Source organism: Amphiura filiformis, chromosome 11 (assembly GCF_039555335.1).
Source record: "Amphiura filiformis chromosome 11, Afil_fr2py, whole genome shotgun sequence".
Lineage (NCBI taxonomy): Eukaryota > Metazoa > Echinodermata > Ophiuroidea > Amphilepidida > Amphiuridae > Amphiura > Amphiura filiformis.
In genome coordinates this window covers 16,619,095-16,641,468 of record NC_092638.1, presented here as the reverse complement: position 1 = coordinate 16,641,468, position 22,374 = coordinate 16,619,095, and the positions used below count along the sequence as shown (strand labels likewise).

Below are 22,374 nucleotides of genomic sequence, written 5' to 3'. Positions count from 1 at the left end.
GCCACCTGCAAGGAAAGTACCGGAAGGAAGTCTACCACAGTAAGTATGAGTTTATGTGGTCAATAAACAATTGACAAACTAGAGGATTATGTAAAGGTATGAGTGATATGGATGGCAAGATTAAAGATGAAGACATGCAGCCACCTGCAAGGAAAGTACCTGAAGGAAGTCTACCACAGTAAGTATGAGTTTATGTGGTCAATAAACAATTGACAAACTAGAGGATTATGTAAAGGTATGAGTGATATGGATGGCAAGATTAAAGATGAAGACATGTAGCCACCAGCAAGGAAGGTGCCTGAAGGAAGTCTGCCACAGTAAGTATGGGTTTATGTGGTCAATAAACAATTGGCAAACTTAAAAAGCTATGTAGAATATTTAAGATATAGGATAATTTCTGTTTTGAGAAAAGTTAAGTTCTCACGACTTACATAGTGGAGGTTGGTGGTCTGTGACCAGCATCCACTGGTCTTCAATGCCGACTGATGATAGGATTAGTGGTAGTGGGAAACTAGTTCATTGATCTGACTGAAAGTAGCAACAGGTGTTGCAACCTTCGCTGGTCAGATAAATTGATGAACGAGTCATAGGTGGGTGGAAGTTGGTGGCGTCCCTTGTCTCTCTTTAATTTTAATTACTGGTTTCTATAATTTGGTTCACCTGAAGTTTGGTAGTGACGTACATGCGTATTTCGCCTCGCCGCAGTATCAAATCGCACGCATAAAGTTAAATGCGCTGAGTGTACACGCAAGCGTACATGGGTGGTTTGTCGGCACGCTTGCAGCGCAAACGCAAAGAAGCAATAACGTCACTACCGAACTTGAGGTGAACCAAATTATAAGTTACTGATGTCACTGACACGGAGAGAGTGTGTTGATTTGTTTCTTATTCTCATATATATAATTGTCACAGTCACATGACATTAATCTCCCACACTGGGAGTGTGAATTTCAAATGGGGAAATCTGAATCAGTGCCTCCATTTGACATGTACATTCCCGGTATGTGAGATTAAGGTCATGTTTTCCATAGGGTGTGAATAGCCCATTTACCTTCTTCCTCTCTGTTTATTTCAGAGTGAGGCCGTTGAACTTCTTTGTAGCAGCAAGCATCCAGATCGGCGACAAGGCCATGTTTACGGTGAAATCAGACAGCTTGAAATATCCACAGCCAGTGCCCCGTGGCTCCCCAGCATGCTTCATTAAACCACCTCCTACTCTAGTAGCACAGCAGAACTCTGTCAATTCACAGCTAATTGAAACCAATGTAGACACCGGCAAACCTGATGTCCAAGCGGGTATATGTAAAGAAGCCTCCAACGAATGTATTGGCAAAGTAGAGGATAAGTCATTTGAAATCCCAACAACTGACAGTGACGTTATTCATGTTACGGGTAGTCAAAGCGGTACAGATGTGAATAAAAATGGTGTTCTAGGTGTGCAAAACAGTGGTACTGATGTGGACAAGAGTATATGTAGAGACGCCTTTGGAAAACCAAATAGCAAAGCAGAGGATAAATTATTGGAGGATAAAGACAAAGTACATGTTACTAGTAGTAGCAGCGGTACAAATGTAGATTGCGAACTTGTAGTTAATAGTCAGAGCGGTACTAACGTAGATATTGGTGATACGGGTAATTGCCATGGCAGTGTCAAAGAGCATTCGGAAGATGACTCATCAGCGCCTTGTGCTCATGGTCTTGATTCAGGGAGTGAACATGTAGTAAATACTGACAGGGTTGACGCCACTGATGATAAGCAAGCTGCTGGAGTGGATGAAAGTGTGGAAACTGGTGAGAAAATCGGTGATGACAATAGCAGCAGTACTAAGAATGACGACGTGTTGAAATTGATGTTGGGTAAAAGCAAATTTGTTGAGCAGTGTAAAGAATTTGAAGCAGTGCAAAGTCAGACAGAAGTGTTGCACGATAGGGCTAATGTGCTGAGGTCGGATCTCACGAGGGATGTGGACTTGTTAAGCGCCTTGCATAGCGACCTCTGCGAGGCCTCGGAAAGCATTGTGAAAATAGCGGACAGTTTTAAGCCGTTGCTGCAGCGTGCCAGCAGCGAATCAGCCAAAGAGATAAGTGGTCATGTGACCAGGTTATTGGAATCGCGTGATCGTCTGAATGAGCAGATAAATCTGACCGAAGGTCTGCTGAAAGGCGGGAAGAAAACGATTGGTGTGCTGCAAATTCTTGCCGATAATCGTAAAAGTAAGAACCAAGGTAAAAAGGAGGAGAATGCTGAGTCATCCGATGACTGTTTTACAGACGATGAAGATGATGACGATGACGCTGGTAGCAACACCGGCTCCATTGGCTCCAACGCATCGGCAAAAGGGACACGCTCAAGACCAAAAGTAGTTTCTAGTCGACTGTTGAGACATAACAGAAATCAGCAACCCAGATTGTTAACTAAAAAGCGCCCTCCTCCAAAGCCACTGGAAGTTGGTGAGAGAGTATGTACAGAGGTGACGCATACATGGACGTTGGTCGATGTCATGTGGCAGGTAGGGGAACATTACTCAATGCAATGCCAGCTGTGATGCAATTCATAAACTGGCAAACAATCATAAAAGGGGACAAGATAAAAAAACCTGTTCTACGGGTCAGCCGACCCAGATTTTGCTTAAATGGTTTTTTTAGCTACGAAATTAAAAACGGCCATTTTTGGCCCAAGTCATTCAACGAAGGTGGGATCAGCATGTGATGATATCACAATTATTTTTCTTTTACGTAAACTGGTTCTTTATATTGACCGTTTGCCCTAAAATTTTATCACACAGTTCTTCTTTTGGTAGCAGCAGAATCAATAATAGCAACCTTTAAGGGGATACTACACCCCTGTGGTAAATTTGTGACTATTTTTGTATTTTTCTCAAAAACTAATAACACACTGGTAACAAAAGTTATGTATATTATTGGGACAAGGAATCCAATTACTACACTGAAATTTCAGTGACTCAAGACAAGCGGTTCAGTATATGATAGGAAATGAGGTACATCCTAGCGGTACCTCATTTCTAATCATAAATAACAAACCGCTTGTCTTGGGTCATTGAAATTCCAGTGTAGTAATTGGATTCCTTGCCCCTATAATATACATAACTTTTGTTACCACTGTGTTATTAGTTTTTGAGAAAAATGCAAAAATAAACACAAATTTATCGATGGGTGTAGTACCCCCTTAAAATGTTCTTATAATGCCAAGATCTCAAAACAATTTTTTGTGTTTTCTTCACTTTGGTTCATAATACAAGGAAAATATATTTCTGTGCTACATTTGAATATCTGTACATATTCAACATTACATGCTTTGTATGTTCTTACCCGTAGGATGGTAACCATGAAAAGAACTTGGTATCAGCTGAGTTGTTTCCTGCGCACCAGCTGGACGAGTTGGAATTCTTCCCAGGGGATTTTGTCACGAAAAGTAATGGTATGTATATATGTGTTCACTATGAAAAGAGTAATGTGTGCCCAGACTACTACTATCTAGACCACTAACTTTGGTGCGCGTAGTGAAGTTGACACTACATCAGGGATGTAACTACGGAGGGCGGTGGCAGGCGGCAGATCCCGGCTCTCAGATTTAGAGCCCACCACTGATAAACAATTTTAACTCTAGCACCCAGTACTCAAGTGTCAAAAATTGCAAAGTCACATAGAATTTGGGCAAATTTAGGCAATTTTCAATAAAATTGTCAATTTCACTTAAAATTTCCTCAAATACCACCCGGCACTAAAAATTCCCTAGCGACAACCCTGCACTACATAGCAACAGTTTTGGCAAGGATACAAACAAGCGTCTTTCTTTTCAGACATGTATGCGTTGAGGGGCTTCTATTTCTCTGCGTCTAGTAACTCCTGCCACCCGGTCAAAGTCACCATGGAAATATGACTTTACCTAACGCCGTGGTTAGAGATTGGTGTAGGTAGTAGTTTGTCTGGGGAGGTGTGTGTGGGGGGTGTGTATTATGCCTAATAATTGGTAGAGGGCCTATTGGTATACTTCAACATAAAAGCTTTCTGGTTTGTGGCTGCTATTCTCTTGAATAATCCCATCTCAAAGGGAAAACTTTTAAAATGACCCAGTGTCTTTACATTATTCAAACATGGTGGAATGATATGGTGAACAAAACACAGCACCTATATGTGTGCCAAATGTGTATTGTGTATTCTGTTTACTGACAAGCTTAATTCTAATACACAATAGCTTTAATTGATGCCCATTTGCCTACTTTGAGAAAAAACTTAATACATTGTAGCCCCGGCCCCCCAACTCAACACAAAAGTTGGCAACCATGAGAGTTGATTTTTCAACACATTTACCCCCTTTTCATACAAAATCGAGGACAAAATTTGGCCCAAAACAACCCCTTTTTTGTGGTTTTCAATGACTAGAATTTCAAACACCCATTTTCAATGACACTAAATATTGCCATAAAATTACCAGATTTTCTCAAGTACCCTTTTATCCAAATTTTGCGGGACAGTACAAATTAAATACCCCTATTTTGCTGATTTGACAGTCAAATTTCGCAGACAGTCCAACTTAAATACCCCCCCTATTTTGCCAATTTCACGGTCCTTGCTACTGGGAAAAAAATTACCCCATTTCCACGCTATTTGATAACTCTCATGGTTGTCAATTTTGGGTTGAGTTGGGGGCCAGGATTGTAGCTTTCACCTGTTGCTATGTACAGTTATTTGAAGTTCCTGTTGGCCATGGTGGAATGTATCTGTTGTGTCTGTACATACTTGAAGCGTGTACACAATCATGCTAAAGTAATAAATCAATTGTGATAAATGTGAACGCAATTAGGCCTAATATAACGGGTAATAGGTTAGGGTTTAAGTTTCTCCACATTATATTGCACCCCGAAATAGACATTAGTATCTGGATGTAGGCCGTTACAAAACATGCTAAAGTAATAAATCAATTGTGATAAATGTGAACGCAATTAGGCCTAATATAACGGGTAATAGGTTAGGGTTTAAGTTTCTCCACATTATATTGCACCCCGAAATAGACATGTTCTGCTGTATTAAATAGGCCTCTGCACGTGTGCCGTATTGAAATATGTGTTGAAAATAGGCCTATTGATCCGATGAGATGCACCTGCACGATTTATAGCCACACTGTAATGCTATCCGGTACACCGTGCACTACGCGATACGCACCGCGAGCACGCATTAGCGAGCCAGACGCATGCGATAGCGCGCGGACGGATGGACGGACACGCCATGATTAGTATTATGATATCTATAGTTGAGAAACATGCAAAGTATTTATGTTGATTTTTTTGCAGAAGATATGGAGAATATGTATGGCTTGGTTTGCAAAGCTGATCACAAAGAGAGGACCTGCCTAGTACAGTGGATTAGGAGACCCACTCTGCTCAATCCCTTACCAGAGAACCTAAATCGTGAGGAGGTCAGCGTGTACGAGCTCAACCCTCACCCCGATTTCACATTCAATGTTGGGGATGTTGTCGTAAGAATAGCGACGAGTCACGCCGGGACGCCACAGACGCCTGATGAACAGTCTTGCGCAGGACAGGTAAGGTTGTTGGCATTGAAATGTTTTGCCGTAATTGTACCACGGTTCATATTTGCACTCTAACAGGTTCACATCAGATTGATTACTGGAACTGGTCACATTTCCCCTTGCAAGCTTCCACCATGTGCATGGTCAGCCTTGACAACATCATGAATGGAAGTGTTTAGAAACACTGGAACAATGGAACAAAAATTTGTTTTCAAATTCATGTTCAGTGTTGCCAGTCTTCAGGATATTTCCCCGATTTCAGGAAATTTTACTCAGATGATCCTGTACAGACGTTTAGGCAAAGTACATTTTTCAGGAAATTTTTGCCATTCCAAGATTTTTTGACAACACTGACTGGCATCTCTGCATGTTGATATCAGTTCAAAGCACTATATCCACAAAGTCAATGACCTTTGCAAGGAGTGAATTATCCAATTGTGGATTACTCTATTCAGCCGAAACATTCATGAAAATTTAGATATCTGGAACCAGCAGAGGTGCGTTACATATGTGTACATCCATATCAAAAGGATGCACTTGTCAGCTGCTACATGTGTCTCATTTCACATAATAACTGGGAATAAATACCAGACTCATTTCAAGTAGGGGTCACTTTATATCATCCCCAAGTCACATGGCTTATTAATACAGAGAACATACCATAACCATGTCACTTAGGGATGATTTGAAGTGACCTCCACTTGAGATGAGTCTGGTATTTATTCCTAGCTATTATGTGAAATGAGGCACATGTAGCAGCTGCCAAGTGCATCGTTCATGGATGTACACATATGGTGTGGACAAATGGCAAATGTGAAAGCAGTCTCATCAAGACAAAATCAGACATCGAAAAGAAGATATATTGTATATTTCTTATTGCACAACAAGGCTGTGGAATTCGGTATGGTACGGTGCTAGCAGTAGACACCAAGGATAAAGGAGATAGCAATTTACCCTGTTGGGACAGGTTTACATGTTTCATGCAACAGTCTAATTATGATCAAATCAGCCTATGTATAATTATTGTCATTGTTTTGTTACACTTGTACAGGTGCGGTGGGTGAACACAGATGGTACTATTTTTGTGGCGTGGGTAGACAACACAGAGAGCAATGTGTTACCACAGGATCTCTATAAACTTGATGAGGTGAGTGACATAATCAGGTGCTCTGCCCAGATCACATAAATTTTAGTTTTTACAATTCAAACTCCCATAAGTAATGATATGACATTTGATGGTTTTAAGTGTAATGTCCTTCAGCTGCACTATAATTAATTTCACTGGACCTTTGGATAAGTTGTAATAAGATTTTGCTGGATAAAATCACTATAAGTGTGCTTCAGATATGTAGATTACTAATTTATATAATCCTCATGAATCCCCTTTGATCAACATCCCACCCCTGACAACATGAATGAGGTAGCTGGAAACGGATAATAGTCATCATCACCATCCTTCGGCTACAGAAGAGGTGACTACAAGTTTCCTCCAGCTACATCGGTCTTGAGCCATTGCTGATAGTTGACCTTGACTCAACACTCTGTCCGTATCCCCCAAAAGACACTGGATGTATTTCCAGAACAAGGTTCGTTGCCGTCCGGGTTTCCTCTTGCCATGAGTTGGGACATACAATGCATACCCTTTTACTGGCTCATCGTCAGGCAAGTGAAGTATATGCCCTACAAATTTCAGTTGACGAGTCCTGGCTTTCTCAACAAGTGGCGCTGTCTCTGTCAGATTGTAGATGGTAGTATTTGGTACTCTGTCTACTCTCTTGATGTTCAGCATAATACGGTAGCAGGATGTGTAACTAATTATAATTGTACTCCCATTCCACTCCTCTACTAGGATTCTGATTCAGACGAATGGTCAGTTTACGGCAATGACGAAGAAGAATGGGAGGAACTAAATGGCAGCAAGAAGGAAAAGACAGCTCATGGATCCAAGTCTGGGTCGGAGTCGGACAGCAGCTGGGAGACAGCAAGTGCTTCCTTGTCAACAGCATCATCTCAATCTGGAGAAGGGGAACAGGATACAAAGTCAGAAGGAACTATGTCAACTAGGTATGAGGATGTTGTATTAACTTCTTGAATTCACCAGTTTTTGGTTTCACCAGAGATTTTGATTTTATATGCAGCATTTGCATTGTTTGTGTATTTGTGTACTGAAAATAAGCTTTGCAAATTACAATGATATATTACATGTCCATATTGCTTGTTAGGAAGGCAGTAAAAAATCAATGAAATGGTTGAGAAATTCTTTGTTTTTTATTGTTCATCAAAATGTTCAATGGACCATATCTCAAAAGTGGATCTGCCGACATTACAGTCTCTTTGTGATGGATGGTCACACTTCTAAAATTTGATAAGCAGTAAAGCAAATCACCACGCTTTTATCTTTTCAAATAATCAAACATTCCAAGTGAACCCTTGTAACGTTTTTTCATGTTGCACTCATATATTTTTCAGTATCAGTATTGAAGAAGCAGCAGCAAAGGAAGAAGAAGAGAAAATCAAGAAAGCAGAAAAACTTGCCCCTATGGAGCAGGTTAAGGAAATACAAGAATCACCTGTAACAGACGACGCAGACCAACATGCCAAAGATATCCCAGAAGAAGCCAAAGGAGCCACAGCTGCTGCTGCCATCTGTACCACATCTGACAAAGATGTTCCTGATGACAAAGAACCTGCTGCTGCTTCCTTCTCATCTATTGCTACCATGGATAAAGCACAACTGGAGAAGGATCTTGGCAGTCAGACGTTAGCGCAGCTGAGCGATATCGAGGATAAGATGAACCAGTTGTGCACAGCTGCAAACTCTTTGTTGAACAGGAAGAGGTTCCTGGTTATTGGGAAGGACGAGGAGGAGGAGAGGAGGAAACAAGATGGGTGCGAGGAGGAGGGTGGTACTAAACATGTCATGGAAGATGAGAAGATTGTAGAGAATGCGGGTAAAAGTGATACGGACACTAAACTCACCGCGGATAGCAAAATTGAGCAAGATGTTGAAATGGGTTCGTTAGCGACACCTGCGGTTGATTCCAAAGAGGATGCACTAGCATCCACTAATGTGTGATAATACTAGTATTCCTCCTATGGAGGAAGCGCCTCTATAGACAATGCCAAATTGGAGAAAAAGAAGAGCGAGTCGAGCAGTGCAATAAAACCAGCGGTTGTGAAGGAGCAACGTCAGATGAGGACCACAAAACTGGCAGTAAGTAGTACATTCAGGGAGTATGGAAATGAAGCTTTACATGTAGTCACTCTATTGACTTTAAAATGAGCTTAATTTTGATCCGTGCCTGCTGCCTGTGCGGATCAAAAGGTGGTGTTTATTATATGTGGCCTGTTGAATATTATTGTCAGATGACTTGTGGTGTTTCAAATTTTTTAAGCAATGAAGAAGTGATTGGTGATTTTTTGATTGTCAAATCCAATATTTTACTCACTTTTCAGAGTTTTTGATGACCAGGTTATGTCATCTTGTGATCACAGATGTTAAGACACTGCAATTCCCTTGGGACTTAATAGTCTCGGTTTGGTGTTTGTTTGAATAGGAAGTCATGAACAAAGAAAGCACAAATCTGTTTTTTTTTTCAAATTATATCACATAATTGCAAACCCGGGTTGGTTCAGGAGCATGCATCGGATTTCAATTTTTTTTCTCTACAGAAATTACTGTCTCCAAGTAACCCAGTTGCAAGCTCCCAGTCCCTGCTAATATGACAATACACATTCTTATTCCATTACTGTGTTAGGCAATAGAAACAAATTAGTTTGATCTTTCGATCGACCATCGATGCGTGGTTGATCCTTATTATTTATGAAATCAATTAATTTACCATTATTAATTGTGATAAAATAGTAATTTGTGCCAGTACTGATATTGTCCAACATAAATTTAGTGTTAATTCTGATTAATTAGTTGATAGCTCATTAATAACATGCATCGAAGCAGCATCGACGATTGATCCAAAGATCGAACAAATATGTTTCTGGCACCTTAGTCTGCTGCATTGATGATTAGCTCTCACTCTTTATATGGTTTTCAATATTGTATTGGATTACAGTAATTATTTTTTCAGTTTAATGCAAAAATGGTTATAAGGCATATGAATTAAAACACATTTACAATGCTCTTGTTATATTTTCTCTCTGGACAGATTTCATTTTGATGGAAGAGGTACCCAGTACTCATAACTTCAAGTCAGCTACCTTCACTCCCGATGATCCCAAAACCTTTGCCTCCAGTATTAGAAAAGAGGTAAACCTTATTATTCTTAGTGATAAATTGGTTATTTTAAGTTACATTGAACAGATGTTCAGCAATGACCTGTGATGAGGCTCAATTTCAAAATGTAATGTCTAATCAGAAATATTCAAAGGCCAGGATAGGGATTGACATTTTGCATATGCTTGTATGTTGCCACAAACAGTAATGTTGCTGTAGAAGAAAAATTTGTCAAGAAGGAGAGAACTAAGCCTTGAACAAAACTAATTATATCATTTGAGTGGTAAATTGCAGCCAAGAAGCAAAAATCATAGTGGAGAATTAAACACAGAGAACCAAAAATGCACCAGAAACTTGTAAGCTAATGCTTCCAACTAAAGACACTGTCTAGATAAATATATGAAACAGCGGCCTCAGTGTGTTGACGTCAATGGTATCCTAATGTACCGAGTCTTGTTGTGTGTTTGCAGTTTATACCAATTCTTAACTGTGTCTACTGTACAATTCTTTTCTGCAGATGAAAGTCTTACAAACCTCCTTACCACAAGGAATCATAGTGAAAGCATTCTCAGATAGAATGGTAAGAACACATTTTGCAGTTTACATTCTTTGGTTGCTCATTAATTTTTACCCAGTGTACAATCCTTTATATTACTCTTCAGGGATGTACATGTAACCACAAAAACCTTATGAACCTCTTAACTGTAAGCTCCAAAATGGCACTTGTATTACAGTTTCACTAAGGCAGTGATCTTTAAAAATAAAAAAGTTTTTGTTGTGGGGAGGGTGATACAGATGTACCTCTGCAGCCCTCTTCAGTTAGGTTACGTAAGAGTTGTAGTTCTCTGATACATTTTTAATTGAAATCACTTACACAAATATGTCATAATTTGAGTATATTAATTTTTTTTCTTACCACAGGATTTATTCTCAGTACTTTTTGAAGGCCCCGACAACACTCCCTACGAAGACGGGTTGTTTTTCTTTGATGTGCGATTACCTCCGGATTACCCAAGGTCGCCACCCATAATGCATTTCCATTCGTACTGCAGCGGTCGGCTGAATCCTAACCTGTACAACGATGGTAAAGTGTGTGTCAGTCTTCTGGGAACATGGACAGGGAAGGTAATTATTTTGGTTGTCAACTTACATGACAATTTTACTACGAAATCTGAAAATGGTTAACATTTATGCATTAGTCACACATCGTCTAATGGGCCCTACGTACAAGAAACAGATAGTATTTTAGTCAATCCGTTGTTGTTTGTCAATGTTCTTTTTATTTTATTTTTTGTCCTGATATCCTCCGCGAAATGAGTTTTTTTAGGTGATGTTTGTTAAGTCCGTCGGCAAGTTTTGTTCATGCACAAAACTTGAAACGGAGTGTGCTGCAATACACATGTTCGGTAGTTGTCCAATGTGTGTTCTTATTGCCCGGTATATTTTCTGAGCTCGTTCGTTTTCTGTAGTTTATATGCTGTAGATCTTGGGGAGAGTTCTTTGGTGCTGGCGGCAGATGCATTACTGGCAAACATATGACAGATTTGCCGGACGTTGAACGAATATATATCGGACATATATACATAGGACACCTGTAGGATTATTACCAGCCACAACACATAGAGAAACGAATGGAAATCGGACAAAACGGCCAGAACTGATTTGATGGATACAGTATACATGCAGGATAATACCGAATATATGCAGGGTACATGCAGGGGAGGGAACAGAAATTGATCACACCACATCATATAAAAGCGCAAGCTTCGCTCACTGATGAGTAAAAAAAATAATTCCCCCTCCCAACTTTGCATAAAAAAAAAATTCTCTTTGGCAGCAAAAAACAAATTGTTGCCTTAAAAAATCTTGTGTGATGATGGCGGTTGTGGCTGTCTTTCTTGAGTTCCAGAGTATGTGGTTTGCCTCCATCCTCTCTATCACCAGAGCCTCCTCATCCTCATCCTTTAAGTGGCAACTTTTCTTGGACCTTTTTGACTTAGTAGTGACTGACCCAACATCTGATGGCCCTGCATCTGCTGGTCCTGCATCTGCTAGCCCTGTATCTACAGCTGCCCTTCACCTGCATCAGATGTGATGTGATGATGGCATTTGTGGCTGTCTTTCTGCAGTCCTGGAAGTGGGTCTGCTAGCCTCACAACCTCCTTCTGTTCAGCAGAACTAGAGCTTGAAGGCCTGTATTTGTATCCTCTTCCCCTCCCCTTTGGCTGAGCCTTCCCCCTGGCTTTGGATCCTCTAGGCATGGTGATGAATAAAATATTGCATACACGATGTACGATGTGAACGACATTTGAATTCTGGTCTGATAGACAATGCGGTTGCCTATTATAATAATAATAATAATAAAAATATGGAGGCGCTTTTAAGTGCATTACAAACAAGAAAATAATTCTTAACTACAAACTTACACTACATACAATAGATCTAACAACTTAAATCTGCAAAGATAAATACACTTTACAAATTAAATGACATTTGAAATAAACAAGTGACTTTTGAGTTGGGATTTGAATGAGTTCAGAGAATGTGCTTGACGAATGTGAATTGGTAACTTATTCCATAGTGTGGGAGCTGCAACTAAGAAGGCACGCTTAGCATAAGAAGTTGAAAATCTTGGTGAAACAAGTTGGCATTGTGAGCTAGAACGAAGTGACCGAGGTGGATTATAAAAGAAACAAGTTCAGCGATATATTCTGGTGACTGACCATTGACGGCTTTGTATGTGAGAAGTAGAATCTTGCAAATGATGCGTTTGTGGATACGTAACCATTGTAGTTGTTTTAAGATGCCGGAAATATGATCAGATTTCTTTATACGGTCTTGTGTTTGTCATGCACCTGGTGGATGTTTGTTGTGTCCGGTAAACACCTGGTATGCGTGCGCTTTGTCCGTTCAACGTTCGGTTTGTGTTCCTTACTCATTCTGTCAAACTCTGCTGATCGAACTGTACTGATCTGCTGCATGTTTGTTCCCCACCCCAAATCTTTTGTGTGACTGGTGATTTCGCCATCGGATAAAATATTTTTGTGTACGGCGATGTACTGTACGTAAAAGCCTGTTGTCACACCAATAATCACTCGACTACTGTTCTGTACTTGGTGTAAATCCTGAAAGAAATAATTTATGCTAATCCTTATTTATAATTTCAATTCGATGTTGCAATTCAAGTTGATTTCTCTTAATGTAAACAGACTCTGAGATTATCCGGACAAGAAACAATTTTTGGAAGGAATACGTAGTAAGTGTGGTGTCTGAAATGGCAATATCTTTACTTATTGTGTGTTTTTGTCTAGAGGAATGTCAACATATTCAGCAAATGCTAAACTTTGGCATTCTGACAGATGTTTGCACCAGCTCTAGGCTAAACTTGGTATAAAGTAGGTAATGGATGTTTATGACTTATCCTCATACATACAGGGTGACTCACCATAAAGCGACTAATCATTTTCATCTTTTTTTCATCTTTTTTTCATCAAGGGTAATGAGATGTGGACTTCCAAATCCAACCTACTGCAAGTGTTAGTGTCCATACAAGGCCTTATATTAGTTAGGGAACCATATTACAATGAAGCAGGGTATGAGAAGCACAGAGGCTCACATCAAGGATCGGAGAATAGCAGAATGTACAACGAAACTGCAGTGCTCAAGTTGATACAGGTATTTACACATAGGGGTGTGTGTGTGTGGGGGGGGGTTGTGTGTGTAATTGTGTATGATATTACACTTTTAGAATTTGTTGCTAAGATTTTGTACCAGGATTTCAGAAGGGGTTTCAGTATTTTCTTGGGGACACATTTAGAGAATAAACAATATGAATTGCTGTGTTTGCTGTCCTCTGTGTGATAGAGGATAGGCAATACTATGATAAAATATTGGACCAGTTAAATATCATTGAATAACTAATAACTTAGCAAACATTAAGTTACTGTCATGAATGCTCCCCTTATTCTAAAATGAACAGAACTTGGTTACAACTTCAGTCACACATAAACTCCTCAACAAAAGTTTGGAAAGTTTTTTCAAGCATCTGTATCTCAAATTATTTGTGTCATATTCATATCGTGTTGCATATCTATGGGTAGCTACAATACTCCCCGTTACAATGACACCCCATTTGAGACAATAACATTTTTCACGGCTGAGTACACGCCTTGTGAACGTAGTGGGGTCTCAAACAGAATTTGCCAAATTGACCATTATTCTATGCTCAAACAACGCTCGCCACTAACCTCAATAGCGGATGGAAAAGCCATAGGCAGCCACAATAGTCGTGCACTTCTGCTCATGCTGCTCACCGGCCTGGTTACACGTTACTGTGGTATGGCATTCCATTCTTCAACAAGGATTCGTCGCAGGTCATTCAATGTGGTTACATATGGGCTTCTCTGGCACGTACAGCACGATCAAGCTGGTCCCACAAATGTTCAATCGGATTGCGGTCTGGCCCCCGGGTCTGGCCTGATTGCAGGCCATTTTGGCTCTACTCCCATATTCTGTAGGTAGTCGTTGACTACCGTGGCTCTGTGGGGTGAGCGGTGTCATCTTGGAGGATTGCATTAGGTTCCAGATTGTGAAGATATGGGATTGCAGCTTGCTGCACAGAATAACGCTCAATTTGGCATATTCTGTTTGAGACCCCACTACATTCACAAGGCGTGTACTCAGCCGTGAAAAATGTTATTGTTTCAAATTGGGGTGTCATTGTAAAGGGGAGTATTATAGCTATCCATTGATATGCAACACGGTATGAATATGTCACAAATAATTTGAGATACAGCTGCTTGAAAAAACTTTCCAAACTTTTGTTGAGGAGTTTATGTACACGCAAGGCATACACCTACAACACACTACATAATGTCAATTTGGACAAGCATGTTCCAATGAAATTTAGTATGTACTACTCCCACTGACTAAGAATAAGTTATGCTTGCTAAATCCATACTATGTACCCAGTATATGAGACACCACATGAATTGCTATATTACCTTGTGTTCTCTCCATAGTCGATGCAAATGATGGTATCTACTCCACCTGAGCTCTTCCGTGATGAAACACTCCAGTTTTGTAGGAAACATGCATATAGGTAAGAGAATCTTACGGTTATAGGTTAATAGTCCAAAAGGTTTATTAGTCCGAACCCAATAGAACATAACACTAACTCTATTCATAAACATAACCCTAGCCTAATCCTATCCCTAACATCAACTGTAGTACTAATTCTAACCCTAACATTGACCCTATATAACCTAACATTCCATAAACCTTAACTTTACCCCTTTTTGGACCAATGACCCTTTGGACAAACAGGCTGTTTCAATCATATAAAACAAAACAATTACACGCCTAAGTTTAAAGATGATCAGGTAGGAAATTCTAGCAAATAGCTAAGACCAGAGATAAAACAAATTGGGATATGACAGCTCGTTATAAAAGTAATAAAAGTATGGAAGCCGCCATTACCCTGCCATCGCGTAGGCCTGGAACACTACCGCGATTTCTACCGGCTATATCGCGTCCATGCTCCGCGTTCAAGTCATTGTCAAGCTCGAGGTGATTGACCTCCAATGATTGACAGTTGGGAACGCGAACTGTACGCGATGCTGAACGCGTAGTCAAGGTAGCCGGGCTCTAAAGTGGGTGCTAAAACCTCAAATGGCGACCTCCATGCGTGTACCGGGGGGGTGCTAAAGTGGAACCAAAACAACAGCGGGAATCGTGTGTTAAATCTACATAGAAAAAAAAGGAGGGATCAGCGAAATTTACTGTCAGCCCTCTGCTAAGACTACTCTATATAGACATTTGTATTTTATCAAATAATGGAAATGAAAAGGGGAAAAAGTTTCACAAGATGTTCAGTGCTCAAAATCTTAATCGAAATCAGACCTACATTTCATGAGATGTGATTATTTGTCATGTTAACAAGGATAAACAGAAAGGATGTAATCTTTCTAGAAAATTTCTGGAAACAGGGGCCATAAAAATTGGGACATGAAAAAAGCATGATAAAAGCAATGTATTTCAACGTAAGGGGTGATACCCCTTCAATCCTTACCATAGCCTGTTCCCCTGACTAATACCACATGCATGTGCTTGGCCACCTGACCATGGGCCGGGTTGATTTTCAGAAAATGGATCTCTACCCATCTATGTCAAATCAATATTCAGAGAATGCTTGATTTTGTTGTGCCACATCTAACCAAAATAACTATATGGGTATACTTTTTGCATTGGGCATTTGAAATCCATACACCCCTATGGAAGACATGACATTAATCTCTGACACAGGTAGTGTAGATTTCAAATGGGAGTCACCAATTCAGGTAAACCTATTTGAAATTCATACTAACTTTGTGGAAGATTAAGATCATTTTTTACATAGGGGGTATATGGATTTTAACATTAATGTTCTCAGTAGAAATATACTACATGTACATGACCATGTATATATGAATGCCATTCCATTCTCTGTACAAATTCACAGGATGATACATCGAGTAGAGCGATGGCTTACAGTCTGCAACCAGACACCATCACTGAGTTCCTCCCCATCAGATGCTTCCCCATCATCAGCACCAAGCTCTTCAAAGGCATCCTCTTCTTCAGGGTCCTCCAAGTCAACAGTAGAACAGAATGATCACAGCAATGCGGATGTTGCCTTTTCGTTATTCCCACTGTCCAGAGGGTTTATACTAAGTGCCAAGCAGGCCTTGAGAGCGTACAGAAAATCACTTCACGTTTCCGGGATCGAGGATTCATCACAATAGTCACCTTTTTGTTAAATGTATCAAGTAACATAGAATGTGCATGTGATGTTTCAAGTACTTAACACATAATTCAAAACCTGATGTCAGCTTTAGGGTCATTGATATCCTGGTTTTTGAGATATCAGAGGCCTGTTTCACTGAGACTAAGCTTATAATCAGACAGGTACACAGCAGCAAGTCCTTTAAAAAAATCCACTTTTTGGGGGTAACAGGAGTCTAAAAATGACCAAGAAGGTCTAATCCACTTTTGGGGGGTAACAAGAGTGTAAAAATGACCAAGAAGGTCTAAAATAGGATGAAAAGTTAACAAAGGGACCACTTTTCATATTCAAAATAGCACCAAAAATCCATTTTAGGGGGTTGAAGTTCACTTTTTGCATGCATGCATGCAATTTTTTTTTTTTTGAAACCATCCATATTTCAGAAATTCTGCTTACTTGATTAACGAAGGGTTAAAAGTTCAGTGAAATGGACCTCAGATCCATAAGTTGCGCCTTTGTTCATATTCAGACAGCAGGTTTTGAGTTAGATGGTGTTTATTTGAAAATAATATTGTGCAATACCTCCTTATTATTTATTAGTGAATCGGTGTTCTATACTGCTTATGTATTGAAATCTTGTTTGCCCAAAGAGAGTAGACTTTTAAGTGTCATGACTCCCCCATGTTTTGGTATCACTCATGGGGGGGCAGACTGGTGTACCTCTGGATTATTGGGTCATACGTCCGGATTTGAAAAAAAAAAATTCTGAACACATAAATGCATGCTTGTTTGTATTTTGCCTGTAATGTTTTATGATGACAATGCAGGCTAAAAGCACTACATGCGCAAAGCTGGGCAAGCTTTAGAGACACTAACTATCGTTAATGTCAGCCTTTTGATAAATGCAGGAGGTACACTACATTGCTCTTCCATGCGTGACATTACAACATGGCGGAGTAAACATAGCTTTATGCATGGTGATACTCTGAGTCTGAACTCTGAGTCTTACCTCATTGGGTGCGAATTTTCACTTGGAAGATCTTATCGCCACTCTTCAGTACAATGCTTTCATGCTGGCTTGATCAGCACCAAATGGCCTATTCCAGTAAAAATCCATACAGCCCATGACCTTATCTTCCACATTATTTGTTTGAAATTCGCACTCCCTGTGTGGAAGATTAAAGTCATGTCTTCCATAGGGGGTGTATGGATTTCATTTTCAACAGGAATAACCCAATATGTGGGATTTTGTTTTCTTGCCTCACCAAAGAGTAAACTAAACTTGTGATTGCGGCTGTTGGTATGTGTGCAGCACATAGTATACACAAATCCGACTTGACACACTCCTACACCTCACTGGCGGCCGTAGCTGGGGGCCTTCCATCCATTTTACGCAACGGCAGTATCACAGGCGTGCAGCGTTTACCGCTCCTGTGACGCAGCGCAAGTGCTAAGTGCTCCGATGCGCTCGCGATAGTGGGCGTTTTGGATCGCACTCCAAATGAACTAAGCTAGTTTAGTGCGGATGGCCCCAGCTATGGCCGACTTAATCCTGACCATCACTTAGCTCGTCGGATTTGTCTACATATGCAATGCGCCTGTTGCAGTTGTGTTGCATTAACGCTGTTGAGTATCAATATGCACAGTTATATAATGCCCACCAATGTGGCACTGATTAAAGTAATAACTGTTATTAAGTCTACACATTCTTGCATAATATTGTCCTTGCATAATATTGTGGTGACATTGACCCCATTCACACCAGAAAATACCTTCATTCAATGATGATTAGTTATTCTTCATTAGTTACTTAAGCGTGCGTTCACATGACACTAAATGATGTACGAATAAAGATACGATTCAGTGCAGCATAACACAAGCGTGTTACCAGCGGTTGGGTAATGATGAAGTACTGCAATTGAAAATCAATGGCCATTAGGGTACATTACGCAGTAATGAACTTACCCAAATCATCATTGAATGATGTAGTTGCATTCTTACAACAAAATTGCTACATTGGATTAAGCTATCGTTATCAAATATTTGCTTCATTCCATCATCATTAATTAACGAAGATTGAATGAAAAGATGTGGGTTCATACCAGGAAAACCCTGTTTTTAATTGTATTGGTATCTTATCGAGTGAAGCATTTTTCCTGGTTTGAATGGGGTCTTAGGCAGGACCATAAGAAACTGTATTTTGACAACATGATGTTGTACTTTATTCCGCTCCAGTATTACTGTAAAAGTAAATGTGGCTTCTAAATTATTTCTCTGATAAGAAAAACTAGATCATGTATTTTATGATCAGTATTCTATTATCCATCAAATTTTATTGTCTGAAATATAGTATGCAACACAGAGAAATATATATTTATTGTAAATGAAAGCCAAGAGCTATAAGTACTGCCATATACAAGATGCACAACAAAGAATCTATGTGCTGTGACAAAAACAAACCCTTATTGTATGTTGTGATGCTAGGAGCAGCATTGTGAAATAGTGCTCAATATATTTTGACTGATGCTCAATATTTGCCAACTGATGCTGATATCACATCTTTCTGTCAAAAATGTAAGGGCTCCATTTGTATGGACTTGGAAATGGATGCCATTGCTAGTACCCAGGGGAGAGATTTACATATACTTGTATTTCTTTTGGAGGGCATGCTATAGCTCTGTATTAACATGTGTCTTGCTGTTGTGTATACTGTACAACCACCTGGCAGATGCGAATACATCACAAGATTTAAGACAGCTACTTAGATGCTTATAAATTCTTGTTAATCTACTACAGCTGATACCTTCACTGCCAGTGTAGCCACATTGTACAACTATGTGGGCCATGGCTGTAACCACATGGGAATGTGGCAGAGCAGCCACTTAGTATATAGAGTGTGGTTGATACAGCTGTGTAAGATATATCTTTGGATGAATTTGATCAATCTCGTCCCAGGTGTTTAGCAAGCATTTTGCAAGATCACAATCCAAGAAAAGGGGAAAATATTAAAAATCACATCTGCCATACTTCAGAGAAATATTAATATTGGTATCATGCATGTTATCAGCATTAAACAAACACAAATTAAATGGGCAGTGTCTGAAGTTAGGTTCTTGTGTGTGTTGGAATCGGTGAACCCATTTAAAACCAAACAATGAGGTTTATGGAGTCTGCTTCAGCATTAACCATGACATACCAACATTTTAGGCCTACTTACATTCCCATCAGCCAGTAGCATAGGAGATTTGTTCTAAGGTTCCAGTCACATTGTGATTCGCCATTCATGAGCAGTCAATATGTGACACGATCTGCTCCATGGGGGCCAAAGGAGGCATTTTTGAAAATTGAGTTACTATAACTATTACCTTTTACAAACATTAGGCTAACATATACTGAAAACACCGAAGGTCTAGCATACTTGGTTATAAAGTTATGAAGTTTCGTGATGTCTATTTTCTTATGTATTTTATTGTTTTTAACTCCATATTTTTGCCTTCATCTCAATTTCAAATTTGCCGCCTTTGGCCCCCATGGACCAGATCATGTCACATATGTACTCTTCCCTTTGTGCAATCTTTAACACTAGGCTACTTTAATTTGGTGCTTACAAACATGAAGGATGAATATATCCAGATTTAACATATTGATAATTCGTCAGACTCTGACGAAGCTTTAGTGGGACCTGCAGAGAATGAGAGAAATAAAATTGAAGTTGGAAAAAAGTGAGTGATATCCATGTATAAAATATGTTTGTGTACTAGTGTTGGACAAGTCAGAAATGTGTGTTATTTATTTGTTACTCAGATTGGGGAGGGTTGAAATGTTTCCCTTAAAATTGAAAATTATTCAAATCATGGCAAATTTTCTATTTCACCTTTACTGAACTCCTGTTGAAGTACATTCATGCATTATTTAGGCCAAAAAAGAATTTGTAGTAAAGTTGTAGTTGTATTTGTGTTGTCAATCATTTTTCATAAATATAAATTTGAGACTAAAGGTATTAATACGTCTTAGTAACAGTACCAAATTTAGCCATATATATATCTTCAGACCACAGATCCTAGCTTAGGGTCTGTGTTCAGACACATTAAAAAAAAATCTTATGTAGGAATCTTATAGTGAAGCCCAAGGGTTTTTTTAAGGCGGCATGTGGGCCAAATCTGGCCCACAAACCACTGATATTTTGACATTGATCAACCTCTAAAAACTGTATTTTGCTCTCAAGTACTCCTCGAACCAATAAGTTGAGAACCACAGGCCTAGCCTCTTCATCATCTAGACAATGTGATGCAGGTGATAATTTCAGTGGCTTCTTTGAACTGGATTGAGGAAGTGATCTCAATCTACTCAATCTATTAAAGACAGAGGTGTATAAAAAATGTGTTTGGTCCCTTGTATCCTTAAATCAATAAGTTGAGAACCACTGGCCTAGCCTCTTCATCATGTGATGCAGATGATAATTACAGTGGTTTCTTTGAACTGGATTGAAGAAGCACATCTCAGTTATTCACAGACAGTTGGGTTGGATGGGGTAAGCTGAATTTGTATGAGTTGGAGGTTGAGCTTTAGAACTGGATGCCCACAATGGGTTACTCGAGGTGAAATCCATACACTCCCTATTGAAGACATGACCTTTCACTTCCATACAGGTAGTGTGAATTTCAAATGGGGTTACCTGAATGGATGACTCCATTTGAAATATACATCCCTCCGTGGTAGAGAAAGGTCATGTCTTCCATAGGGGGTGTATGGATTTGTACAGGAATAGCCCATTGCATGGATTTTTGTAATACATTATATTTGAGCTTGTCAAGGGAAAGGACTGATGAACTTATGGTTCTATTATGTTTTCAATAACACAATTGCTTGCAGTTGCAACTGTTGTATAATGAAATACCGAGATAAAAAGATTTTATCGCGTCTGACGTCATCTGTCAATCAAACTCGAGCACAGTTTGTTTACAAGTGTCGTGATGATGACCGGTATAAGCGGGCGCCTTATTGTTAATTTTGCACATTCAAACATACAAACCATCTCAAAAGTTAGGTCTTTATAGTAGGAAACTTTCTTTCGCGAAGGCACCATGTCAACAATGCCCAGAAAAGTTGCTCTTTGTCTCGTAAAAGTACGTAATTTTTCGCCATTTCCTGCTATTCCTTTTCTCGACCGGCACCAGATAAATCGGCCTTGCTTTTACGTGCTATTAACCTGTGTAAACCTATCAAGGATCGTAATTGACAGTGACATCAGAGGCAATAAAATCTTTTTATCTCTGTCTTTCATTATAATATGTCCAAGAAATAATGACAGCGCACAAAAATGTAATTACTGTCAAGCAAAATGAGTCTTGTATGTTGAGGAGGGGGTGGGGAGGGGTCAAGATGTCTCACAGATGGGAAGCTAACCCCTCCCCTTTCCCACTTGGCTGTGTCACTACCACAGAATTAGAGAAGGAGAACCGGAACTCCCTATACCGCCACGTACAATTGAGCCGTCAGCTATGGGGAGAAAATTGGGGGTGTTCGGGTGCTTGCCGACGGTGCGGGGAGAGGAACGAAACAATTCTGCGTCTCATCTGAAGCGTCTTGGTACTCGCGTGCAGGTCGCATCAAGTGAGTCTCTCAAATGCGCCCATCATCCATGTCGCTTGCATGACAACGAATGCCTCGAAGCGCATTCCGAGGGAAACCGAATACCCCCAATTTTTGCTCCATGCCTGTATCAAGATGGCGGTCGAGTCCTGGTTCTCTGGTTTTAATTCTGTGGTCACTACTGATAACAGCATTTTTCCACATCTGAACAGACAACAAATTGAAATACTTCAGCAT

At 39.8% G+C, this 22,374-nt stretch overlaps 1 protein-coding gene across 1 annotated transcript in view; it reads left to right on the top strand.

The window, feature by feature from the left end:
- Positions 1–22,079, top strand: part of LOC140163514 (uncharacterized) — a 38,158-nt gene extending 16,079 nt beyond the window's left edge. Inside the window, 14 exon segments of the mRNA XM_072186828.1 lie at positions 83–178; positions 1,076–2,510; positions 3,337–3,439; positions 5,313–5,563; positions 6,603–6,698; positions 7,401–7,615; positions 8,021–8,622; positions 8,625–8,765; positions 9,715–9,815; positions 10,300–10,362; positions 10,704–10,907; positions 13,278–13,457; positions 14,804–14,883; positions 16,282–22,079. Of these exon segments, the coding sequence (XP_072042929.1) occupies positions 83–178; positions 1,076–2,510; positions 3,337–3,439; positions 5,313–5,563; positions 6,603–6,698; positions 7,401–7,615; positions 8,021–8,622; positions 8,625–8,765; positions 9,715–9,815; positions 10,300–10,362; positions 10,704–10,907; positions 13,278–13,457; positions 14,804–14,883; positions 16,282–16,564 (3,850 nt within the window). The 3' untranslated portion in view covers positions 16,565–22,079.
- The last annotated feature ends 295 nt before the right edge of the window (positions 22,080–22,374 follow it).